Source organism: Gallinula chloropus (assembly GCF_964237585.1).
Source record: "Gallinula chloropus genome assembly, chromosome: 4".
NCBI lineage: Eukaryota > Metazoa > Chordata > Aves > Gruiformes > Rallidae > Gallinula > Gallinula chloropus.
Genome location: NC_140088.1, coordinates 30405448 through 30417738, shown reverse-complemented (window position 1 = coordinate 30417738; position 12291 = coordinate 30405448). Strand labels below are relative to the sequence as shown.

General features: G+C 38.4%; 1 protein-coding gene across 1 annotated transcript in view; it reads left to right on the top strand.

The window, feature by feature from the left end:
- SPON1 (spondin 1) overlaps positions 1-10921 on the top strand; it is a gene marked incomplete at both ends in the record, with an annotated part of 198563 nt that extends 187642 nt beyond the window's left edge. The window contains 9 exons of the mRNA XM_084263643.1: positions 4014-4215; positions 5116-5256; positions 5584-5659; positions 6087-6269; positions 6607-6777; positions 6891-7058; positions 7929-8093; positions 9654-9917; positions 10758-10921. Of these exons, the coding sequence (XP_084119769.1) occupies positions 4014-4215; positions 5116-5256; positions 5584-5659; positions 6087-6269; positions 6607-6777; positions 6891-7058; positions 7929-8093; positions 9654-9917; positions 10758-10921 (1534 nt within the window). The remainder of the gene's footprint in view (positions 1-4013; positions 4216-5115; positions 5257-5583; positions 5660-6086; positions 6270-6606; positions 6778-6890; positions 7059-7928; positions 8094-9653; positions 9918-10757) is intronic.
- Between the last annotated feature and the right edge of the window lie 1370 nt (positions 10922-12291).

The following is a 12291-nucleotide window of genomic DNA, read 5'->3' as shown; positions in this document are numbered from 1 at the left end:
ACTTGGAACTGTGAAGCACTGCCCAAATACATAGCATCCAGCAGTAAAATTCATGTTGATTCCAATGGTACAAACACAAGCCTATCAATGGTCTTCTTCGTTGTTAGTTAGTATTACAGAGAGTGTGCTCAGGCTGACTTTTTCCTACTTCTTTTACTTGTATACTAATCAAACATTAAAAGTAACTTCTAAGATTTATTTTGTGAAATATTATTTTCACTATGTCTATCCAGTAACTCTCCACAAACACTTACCTTATGTGTGCTCTAATATGTCATATGGGGATGGCAGCAGAACACAACAGTAGTGATTCGACACTCAAAAATTGAGTGAGCAAGTTGAATTTTCTGTTAGCTTGTCAAAGACCCTCTTAAATGCCTCCCTCCCCACTCCCAGCAATGATAGTAACTAGATTGTCATTTAAGGGAAATCTTGTAAAGCAAAAATCATGTTTACACTCTTTTAACCTTTAAAAAAAAAGAAGAAAAGAGCATTTTCTTATGCTGCTCTGTGTCTAGCATCCTTACAGCTAGAGGTCCAAATTGTGCTAACAAAAAAAAAAAAAAAAAAGAAATAGAATAAAAATAAAGCAAATGGAAAACATTAGGATTCAGGACACTATCTAGTATTTTGCTTCACTCTGTACTGTGTGACAGGAATTATCAGCCTGCTGAGCAGACTGACAGTAAAACTGCAGTATCTGCTTCAGCCAGGGAAAGCAGGATTCCCCAGCCCTGTGGAGGTCTCGAGGTTGTCACCTGGAGCTCACCTATTGTTTAGGATTTCCTTTGCAACTCATATTCACCACCAGTTTTATGCATGAACACGTGTAGGGGACAGAAAAGGGACATATTTGCCTCTTACATTGAATTCACATCAGTTACAAAATTCAGGCTTTTCCTGTGAACATTATAAGACATGCTCAACCTGTTGCAGATGAAAACTTTCTTAACATTTAAAAGCCTTAAAATGGCAATATATAGTTGTATTGACAGCAGAGACAAAGGGGATTATCTACATTCTTATTTTATCATGTGTGTTGACAATACAGAAATGGAAAAGGACAGATTTAGGGTACACTGGTGTACCTTTTTACATAAGTTTCAAGGAGATCCATAGGCAAATGGATCTGTCTCAGGACGCCTGAGACAGATGCGTTGTTGAGGTGTGCGTAGAGGGTTTAAGTTTCTGCCAGCTCCATAAATTTGTCTTTCATGTGAATATTCAAAACAGTTAAAATGTGTTATATTTATTATAAACAAACAAAAAACCTCTATTGTATAAGCAAAATCAGTGCCTATCCTTATGCTGAGGTAGTAATCAGCAGTGCCTGAGATCAGCCCATTTCTCTTCCTTAATCACAGCAACTTTGACTGTTGGGCTGCGTTATAAAATTGTGGTTCACATTTGTATGCCTATTGCTTACAAGTATCCATGCAGAAATTAGTTAATAAAGAAGCAAGTATTTTATGATAAAATATATTTTAAATTCCACATTCTTAAGCCTGCATATCAAAAAATGTACAATGTCCTATGTTGTTGTGCTGCGCTCCATCAAAATCAGTGTGCTCTCAGTGTGTAGCTACACAAGAGTGGCGGAAGGTAGAGGAGAACACTTGCTACCATTCATCCTCTATTAAATGTCAAACTGTGTCAAACAGTTATTATAGAATCATAGGATCACTGAGGTTGGAAGACATCTTTATGATCATCAGGTCCAACCACAGCCTAAGCCCGTTTAGTCCACCCCTAGACCATGTCCTCAGGGAGAAAACAGAGTAAAATGTCCTCTCTTAAAGGAGGAGCAGATGATTGGCAATTTTTGTGAAGTGCTCGGAAATTGGAAAATATAATTTAACACATGCAAAGGCTTGAAGTAGAGTATCTCCTGCTGAAATATTTCTTGACAGAGTTTCAGTATTGCTGGAAGTATAATTTAAATACACGGGTAAAGCATTCATGCCTATCACAAGAATAACAGGTGACAGAAGAGTTCCATGACCTTGGGTCTAAAGTAGTCAAGTGATTTCTAGCCCCCTACCTTTAAATGGTATGTGTCCGTCTGTCTGGCCTTTCCCAAAAGTGTGCACACAGAGCACTGAAATGTGATGTCACACAATACGTGCCAACTAACTTAGTACCAGCTCAGGTGCCAGGCACAGCTCCACACTCCCCTCTATATTCTGCTGACTGGCGTTTCAATTGGACATATTCTTAACCTAAAGAGCAGGTATCCAAACACATCCCTCTGCTATTTGTACTGTGAACTGTTTAGACTTCTGCTGTGTATGGTTTTAAATATAAAGTTCCTACTGGGAATTCTTAGAAACCCCTGTAATGCAGTAAATCCTTTAGTTAATTCAAGTCAGTTAGCAGGCTTTTTGAGACTAATCAATGCTGTGTACTTCACAAATATATCAGGATGCAGTATTCACAGAGAGAAGTTGATACTGTCATTCATTATTTTATTGCTTTACATCAGACAAACTGTTCCACTGAAATCAGAGTTCTATCTGTCATAAATAAAAAAAAGCAATTTGCATCTTTTTCTGGGAAAGGCAGGATTAATGCCATCAAATCCTTAGAAGCTCTTCTACTCAGAGTCTTTAATTCAAGATAATTTACTCAGTAAGAAACAACTTATAAAGACTCCAGAACAGAAGTGAACAGATCATTTTACCCATTAGCAAATGCCTACTTCTGCAACTTGTTTCTTGAAGGGGAACTAGATACACCAACTCAGACATCTTACATTTCAAACTATGGGATAATTACTCAGAGTCATTGTCTTTAGTCTGTTCTGTTTTTTTCTAATCTGCTGGGAATGCTGAGCCAGAAAAAATACACAAATGAAATGGGATGCAAGCATTTATAGGAAGAATAAACTCCTAATAACTAGAGGAGAATAATATATGTGCGTTTCATGTATGTATATATATTTATAGATACCTAATCAAAAAAGGAACGATGAATAACACTGTAAAAAAACCCCAAACTTTGCATTAAAATTAACTATGTCTTTAGATGCTCATAAAGCAGTGTGTTTTGGCCAAAAATCCCAAAACCAAAACCAAAACAAACAAACAAACCAAACTAACAAAAAAAAACCAAACCAAAAAAAAACCCTAACTTGACTCTGCATTGACCCAAATCCTGACCCAACTGAAGAAAACTTGGGTAGACATCAGATCAGTATTTGTTAGAGCAGAATTACCCAAATCATATTTTAAATAACTACACATTTGTTGCTCCTCATAAGCAAGATGCCACGGAGAGGTCCAGCTTTTCATCTGCAAACAGAAACCTCGAGTTCAGGCCAGATTTTGTGTTTCCATTGCATCGGAATGCGATAGCTGCTCGTCAGCATCGCACAGTGCTGCATGATTCAGCACGCTTTCTTCCTAAGGGAATGGCTGACAAAGCCTGGATGAATAGAGGCATTTTCACATACACTGGCAGAAACCTGCAACAGTCTTGGCTGAACTCTCTAGGGCTGGCAAGGTCCATTAATCCCTCAGTTTGATGAGCACTTAAACTCTACTAATGAATGCTTTACACACACACACACACACACAGACTAGTACTTCGAAGCACTTTTAGCATTGGAATTTCTATTATCTTTTGGAGGGGTCAAAAGCATCCAAGCAATCAAAACCTCAGGATATTTCCCTGCTATTTCACTTTAAATTTTTGTAAGAGGCATAACAGATTTTTTATTATTATTACACGACTAAGACATAAGCATGCTGCTGCAGCTCTTTATTGCTACATCTCTGTTGCCCATTAAACTGTAAATCTCTTTAACAATGTCAAAGCAGTTGCTCAGTCAGTACATGGACACTGAAACTAGAGAGTGCTGAGCAGTTTTCTCCCCGTCCTGATTCTCCATCTCCACATACCAGACAGTGTCATACCAGCATTCAGCATTGCCCAATGTGAGGCACCAGTTTCTTTACCCTCTAACAGCAAACGCGAATTCAGTTGTTAATAGTCTCCCTTTGCCCAATATGCAGGAGAGCTGCTCCCTCTGCTGAGTTTTCTGTCGATCGTCACCGGCATCTGATGTCCTTCCTCACCATGCTGGGCCCCAGCCCGGACTGGAACGTGGGTCTGTCAGCTGAAGACCTCTGTACCAAGGACTGCGGCTGGGTTCAGAAGGTCGTTCAGGATTTAATACCCTGGGATGCTGGCACAGACAGTGGTGTTACCTATGAGGTATGCATTTTTATCCTAAAGCACTGAAGAATGAAAGCTCTTGGATCCATGGCAACACCATATATGCCATATATCTTACTCTAGCAAGAATTTTATTTATAATGGATTAAAGTAATTTAGATGAATACTAGCTACAGTAACTGTCAGTCATTTTACCTGAATTCCCTGAGTATTATTTTAATGGGATTATATTAATTTGGGGTGTTATTATATTCACCTATTGAATATATAGAGGATTGTTTGCTCAAAACTAAGCATTAAGGCGTCCAAGCCCTTCGATATAAATCTGCTCTACCAGCAGTGACATCAGCTTGAGTTTTCTGCTGTTTCAATCCAATGCCAACTATTCTGCTTGGCACAGAAGCTTAACTACTCCTTACAGCAGGGATTGAAACTCTGGACTTCTCATCACTATGAGGCTCTAAAATCATCCATTTTCACTGTCTCTATCACTCAGTCTAGGAAGACATTCACATCATCCTCAGGTAAAGTCCTGCTTTTGTCAAATTGCTACCTTGATGAGATCTCTATAGGTGACAAGTGTACCTACACTATGTCTCTATACGGACCGTACAGAAAGCTGAAGGTCGGTAATACTAGTCACACAGTCACATACCACACATATTCCATATACCACACATACTTTCAGCTGACACAAGTTGGCTGCTTTGCCCTACATCTTATTGCAAACCCAGCTACAGGGTTGTATACTGGGGTATTATAGCAGTGCTTCCCAACAAAACAAAAACAAAACAGCACCAACTATGAAAGAATCAAGTTCATCTAATATTGGCATTTTGCAATTTAGCATTCTGGAGAAGTTTTCTTTACTGTAGATTAATTATATTATTAATAAAAGATAGTAGTTCCTTTGTAAACATTTTTTCTTTTTGTTTGCAGTCTCCTAACAAACCCACAGTGCCTCAAGAGAAGATCAGGCCACTTACAAGCTTAGATCATCCTCAAAGTCCATTTTATGATCCAGAAGGAGGATCTATCAAGCTGGTAGCCAGAGTTGTCATTGAGAGAATTGCACGCAAGGTATTTTATGCAAATAAAAGTCTCAATTAAGCAAGGTTTATAAGCAAAAATACCCCAATCCTTCCTGTCCCAAAGATAATGGCAGCAGAGAACTAAAACTGTTCTATAAATTTGAAACTATCTTAAGGGATTATTTCTCCTACTTCTGGTAATTACTGCATCTGTTTAATTGGGGATTTCAAAATGATTTTTTACATATGCATAGGAATGAGAAGTGAAAAAAGCACCCCAGCTGTAACGGTGCCTCATCATACACTGCTTTAGCCCCTCTCACTATGCACATGCAGGAGTTTCCTATATCCAATCTCCACAATAATTTCTTTGCAGGGGGAGCAATGCAATATCGTGCCTGACAACATAGATGATATTGTGGCAGATCTAGCACCAGAGGAAAAAGAAGAAGGTACTTTTAAAATTAGATTGTGCTATATTAATTTATATTTTGTTCCATTCTCCACTATCACTTCTAGATAAAGTACAAAACTGGCAGGAACAAAAGTCCCACTCAGTGCCAGAAAGTGATTTACGTTTTCATTTTTTTTTCTGATATTCACTATTAGTCTTCCCTTATACAACAAAGACATTGCACGTATACCTAGAAGATAACAATAAAAGCAATAAAAAGGCATTTTGGTGGTTCAAAGAAAAAACTTTTAAAATCAAAGTTGGTCCTTTTGGGGGGAAGGTGGGGGGGCGCTAAAATGAAGAAGTTAGAATGCAGAAGGAAAGAATGTATGCTATTAACATCTAACATAATCACCAGCCATGTGAAGAAAAGCAAATGGAAGACAACCTATAGTTAATATTTACTGTCTTTTCTTACATTTTAGATGATACCCCTGAGACCTGCATATATTCAAACTGGTCTCCATGGTCAGCCTGCAGCTCTTCTACCTGTGAAAAGGGCAAGAGGATGAGGCAGAGAATGCTTAAAGCTCAGTTGGACCTCAGTGTCCCCTGCCCAGACACCCAAGATTTTCAGCCATGCATGGGTCCAGGCTGCAGCGATGAAGGTAATCAAGAGAAAAGGCTGGAAGAGAACACTTTGTAGGGTTTACAAACAGAAAAATACTTTGTAGGGTTTACTTTTCCTTTAAAAGTCTTAAAGTCGTTGGTTGCTGTGTGACTTGGGTTATGGCGAACAAAGGAATTGAAGCTGTGGCTGGTCAATTCTGTAGTTCATCTGAGTCAGCGCATGAAGTCTGCACAAGTATGAAGGAGTAAAGTAAGCAATGGGGAGGGCAGAATGTGAGGGGCAGTGTGAAAGTGATACTGCACACAAATGAGCAGCTACACATTTAGCAGCAGTTATGTCAGTATTAGCAATTGAAATGGTTCTCTATATTTTAGATGGTTCCACTTGCATGATGTCTGACTGGATCACATGGTCCCCCTGTAGTGTATCCTGTGGGATGGGAACGCGATCCAGAGAGAGATATGTAAAACAGTTCCCTGAAGATGGCTCTATGTGCAAAGTGCCGACTGAAGAGACTGAGAAATGTATTGTAAATGAGGAATGTTGTAAGTAGCTTATTTGGCGCTGTAAAATCCAGCCAATAGCAGGAGCACTGCCCAAAACATTCTTTGTAGATGAGCTCTACTGCTGAACTATTTTCTCTGTCCATTTTGAATAGCCCCTAGCAGCTGCCTTGTCACCGAGTGGGGAGAGTGGGATGAATGCAGTGCTAGCTGTGGCACGGGGATGAAGAGGCGACACAGAATGATCAAGATGACGCCCGCTGATGGATCCATGTGCAAGGCAGAAACTACAGAGGCAGAGAAATGCATGATGCCTGAGTGCCGTAAGTGTCCATGAGTTTATCTCCTCTGCAATAAGGAAAGGCATGATTTCTGACTTGCTGCTCCATCATACAAAGAATATAGCTAAACCAGAATCAATGTTGTTTCTTCTTGTTCTCCTTAAAATTAGATCCCTTAGGGAATGTGTATTAGGTGTCGTGTTCACTGGCAGAATGAGGATATCAGTAAAAAAATATTCAGTGGGATACTATCACTGCATTACACATACAGAGATGCATACATTAGCAAGCCATAGAAAAGCAACTCTAATTTGTGGTGTATAAGGTATGTTTAACAAAGCTAGAATAAAACAGAGCCATCTCAGTGTATGAACAGTTCAAAAATTGAGGTCCTCCTTTCATACAGTCAAGCAGTCTCCTTCTCATTGTGAATATTAATAGTTTTAAATTTCTTAAATAATTTTAAGATTTTTCAAGAAAGAAAAAAATGAAGTTAAAAGAAGATTTTTGGTAGATAAAATGTGGAAGTATCACATTTTAGACTGTATCATTTTGATCTCTAGTTCTGTCCACCGCAACGCTCTGGGAGTTATGATTGAACCATTCCTTTTTAAACTATTTATTCTCTGGAAGCACTGGGACTCTGCAGATATGAAAAAGATCTAGTAAATATATAGCAAGGAAGAGGTATTAAAACCAAGCAAAACTTGCAGATCTTTCAATTTAATATAGTGTTTTCTGAGCTCCTTCAGAAGCATCATTCAGTTTGCGATGCATTTTATCCAAAGAGACAACATATAATTGGGTGATGACAGATAAACCAGTATATTTTCCATCTGCATTATTTTCAAAATGTATATTGTTGTAATTTATATGTAACGAGAATTTATTACCTTTTTATTTTCATATTAGATACCATCCCCTGTCTACTCTCTCCTTGGTCTGAGTGGAGCGACTGCAGTGTAACATGTGGGAAAGGAATGCGAACCCGGCAAAGGATGCTAAAATCTGCTGCTGAGCTGGGAGACTGCAATGAGGAGCTGGAGCAAGCAGAAAAATGCATGCTGCCCGAGTGCCGTAAGTGTGGGGAACCCTCTGGACAAAAGGAGGGTTACAGACTGTGGGTCAAAACTCTACCACCAGTTTTTTGGCATTGTTTCTTAGATGCTTACAACAGCTCTTTTTTTCTAAGAAAAGTTATTAACGTGGACAATTATTTCCTGCTTGCCTTTGGTTATGAAATAGCATTTGAAAATTTTAGATAAATGCTCTCTGAAATCAGGAATGCTGCTTACTGCTTTCTGATTCTGTTTTGGAGAGAGGTCTACAATTGACAAGAGTAGTCTTTGCCTCCTTAAACTCCAAACAAATGATCCAGTACCCTCCTGCTCTGATTCTTGCTTTCTATCCATGTCTTACTCCTCAGACTATCCACAGGAGAATCAGTGATATGGGAGTTTTATCATCTGTGGGTTTTAAATTTTTTAATTTTTTTTAAATTCTTGATATTAAGCACTTTTGTCTATTGACAGCTGGAATACAAACATGTCCTAATTTCAGCTCACCTTACTCGACTTTATTCGAAAGACCAATATTGCTTTGGGTATATAGTTTTTTGATCTTTACCAAAACACTAGCTTTAGGCAATAGTTTGTGCACTTCTTGATAGTAAATAAGTCAGAATTATAAACTTTATTTTTTGCCCAAATGCAGAAGGGTGCTGGGAAGGAAAGAAAGGATTAAAATCCCCTGAGTGATTCTTCCAGCTCACAGAAAGTGCACAAAAGATCCTCCACCTTTGATAAGTCTCTGAATTGAATCACAGCCTTTTTACTGATCCACATCCCTTTGCAACCTGGAATGTCACGAGTCAGTGAATGGTGTGCAGGCAGCTGCATTGATTTTTTTTTTAACCTTCCTACACTAAAATCCCTCACTTCTTGGGTGGTGCAAATGTTTAGTTGCTTTACAGTCTTTGTGAAACATGATAGTCTAAGGCCGTGCTGAATGAATAAGATATGATTGCAAGTGTGTCCTGTTGCCAGCTAGTTTATGAGGCTTTATGACTAATTACATTATTTTTCACAGTAAGTATTGGCTAGAAAGCTTTGATACTGTAATTTGCTAATTCAGCTTTTCTTAAATAATATGAAATGGGGCTGTGAGTTTTAAGCACTGCTGAAAAGATGAAAAAAATTTAAGACATAATGGTATTAGTGAATCTTGGTTATTACATAACATGACCAGTAAAGCAAGGCTTAGATCTCAGAGGTATCAGAATCTTTGTACATACAAATCATTTTTTAACAGCTTTTCACAGACATATGGGAGTACAGAATGAAAAACTGAAGGTGGCACAGGAGAATTATTTATCTCTTTTTTTTGGTAATTTTAGTAATCTGCCAGCACCACACTCAAAAAAGAATCCAAAGAAAGTGTCAAATGATAGTTCTGCTGGAAATGAACTCTGAAGGTTTTAATGTGTAACCTCACAAAATTTGCTGGAAAAAAAAAAGGAGACTTAAGTTGCATACCCGTATTTAGGGTGTAAAAAGTCATTAAGCACATCAGTGAGTTTCTTCTTGGCCTTATAGTTAGATCTCATGTATTTTGTGTAATATTTCTCGTTCCTTGCAGCCATTGATTGTGAACTAACAGAGTGGTCCCAGTGGTCCGAATGCAATACCTCATGTGGAAAGGGCCACATGATCAGGACAAGAATGATTAAAATAGAACCACAGTTTGGAGGAATAGCATGCCCAGAAACTGTCCAACGTACAAAATGTCGAGTAAGGAAATGCCTGAGAGGCCCAGGTATGGAAAAACGGCGCTGGAAAGAAGCCCGGGAGAAAAGGAGAAGTGAACAAGCAAAAAAAGCCATAGATAGTGAGCAGTATCCAGGTGAGTGTGAAACCATTATTTAGTCTGTTCGTCTTTCCTGCATAACAGGAGTTCATGAGCAGCTCCACTTCATGCTGCAAGAGCATTTTCAGCAGTTCAGTCTAGGGAAGGTTTTAGCAATAAAGTAGAGCGGAGCCCCTTTTGGTGTTTGCCTGTCACCAAATAAGTGCCACCTAAGTTTAGGGCACAATGGAGAAAGGCTCACATCTGTCCATGTCCCATCACTGAAAATGTTTTTAGCTTCTTCACTACAAAGTGTGGAATGTGAGTAAGACCTAGAATTGACAGCTGGCAAAGGACTGGCTGCAATTTCTGCAGACCTGGGTGATGAGCTTTGCTTAAAGTCACCTTCGAATTCTGAAAGTATTTGTTTCTGCATCCAATGTTGAAAACTGAGTTGATTTCCACCTCAATCATCTGACTCTGACTGCTCTGAGATCTGCTTGGACTGCTTTTTCAATAAGGGACAGTATTAGCAAGTGCTGGTGCCTCAAATCAATGAAACATAATACCTTGTGGTATAATTTACATTATCTGGATACAAATTACTGCTAAGTTGTGGTTCACACTTGTCTGACGTTTAACGGTTTCTTAATTTTATCTGTGTTTTATAATTCAGACAGTCAATTTATTTTTTAATACATTTTTTTCAGTGTTTGACAAACACACCTTGATTGTACTTTAAATGGGATTTCTTAATTCCTACTGTAATAAACTAGGCAACATGCTATCTCAGATTCAAAAGACATAAGCATGCACACATGCATAGTTATACACATATTGAGATGTGTAGGTTAGACTGAAACACTAAAACCTTAATCAAATTACTTATTTTTTCAGTTTGTAGGCTGAAACCATGGACTTCTTGGACAGAATGTTCTACCCTCTGTGGAGGTGGAATTCAGGAACGCTACATGATGGTCAAGAAGAGGTCCAAAAGTACTCAGTTTACTAGTTGCAAAGACAAAAAGGAGCTAAGGGCATGTAATGTTCATCCTTGTTAACAAAACACAAGGCTTCCAAGTGATGCACTTCGAGCTAAATGGAAAGTCAACCTTGGTTTGGTTTTTAAAACAACACAAAAAAATATAAAGTGTATATTAGTTTTCATTTTTTGCAGTGTGGTTTGCTTTTTAGTCTTGCTGGTGCAAGAAATATATTTTATAAATATTTCCTCACAGATTTATGCTGAGAGTAGTAAATCTTTGGTACTCCAGCCAGCCCTTAATGCATAAAAATACTAAGTCATTATGAGTCATTTAACTAAAATACAGACGTATCTGTGGACATGGAATAGCCATATAGAAATACTACTTGTAAAGACATGGGATGCATGCATATTAACATAACTAAGTTAAAGTGACATGTTTCATATGTGGGAGGATTTCTCTCTCATTTGTTTTTGAAAATCCAAAGCAGTGCCTATGTGATTACACAACTATGCCAAGGAGTAATTTCAGCAATGCTGGTTCGTTAATACTAAAGGCACATGTTTATCTTTCTACGCTATCGGGTTAACCTGGTAGTTATAATAATTATCCTGCATACTTGTCTCCACATGGATGCTGTGGTCCACGCAAAATGGTTTTTGTTTCTTTAAAACTTAAAAAGGACATAATTTGTGCAGCTACTCATGGTCAGAACAGTGCACAAAGAAAACCTGGGAATGTCATAACATACGTAGATGCTGTATTCCTATACTGAGTCTAGCTACTGCCTCTCTGAAGGGATACAGGACACCAGACACCGAGAGTCGCCACAGCTGTGCACAGAAGGACTGCTGCGTGAGAGACACTAAGACATTAGATTCAGTTCCACGTGGATATTAATCACAGGCGAACGAAGAAAGAGGTTTATAATATAATAAAAATGGTAAAGAAAATATAAGCCAGGTTCTCACACATCCCTTATAACAAAGGGAAGGGAACCAAGGAAGTGAAACAATGACAGCCTCTTAAAATATTAATTACAGATTGACACAAGAATATGTTTACAGCAGTGTCATTCATAGGTTTTTACTCAGAGCATAGAAGGATCTAAAATGACTAAATTTGTGAGAAACACTCATTTGTAGCTCTACTAGCCGGATAAATGTCTTCCCTGACCACTTGAGCAATCAACAAATTGCCTGATATTAGGAAATGACTCCTCATTGTTCCAATTGTTTTTTGCCATTTTACACCGTCTGTTGCAGAGTGTAGCTGTCATTCCTGCATGTAGGACCAGCAAGACCTTGGGCATCACTTACTATTGGAATGTAACACTGTCCTGTAAGTTTCACAATTTAACATTACGGATGAGAGCTGAAGGTGATGGGTTATCTTTAGGTCCCAGAAAAGCAGCATAAACCTATGTGTCTATATATATACTCATG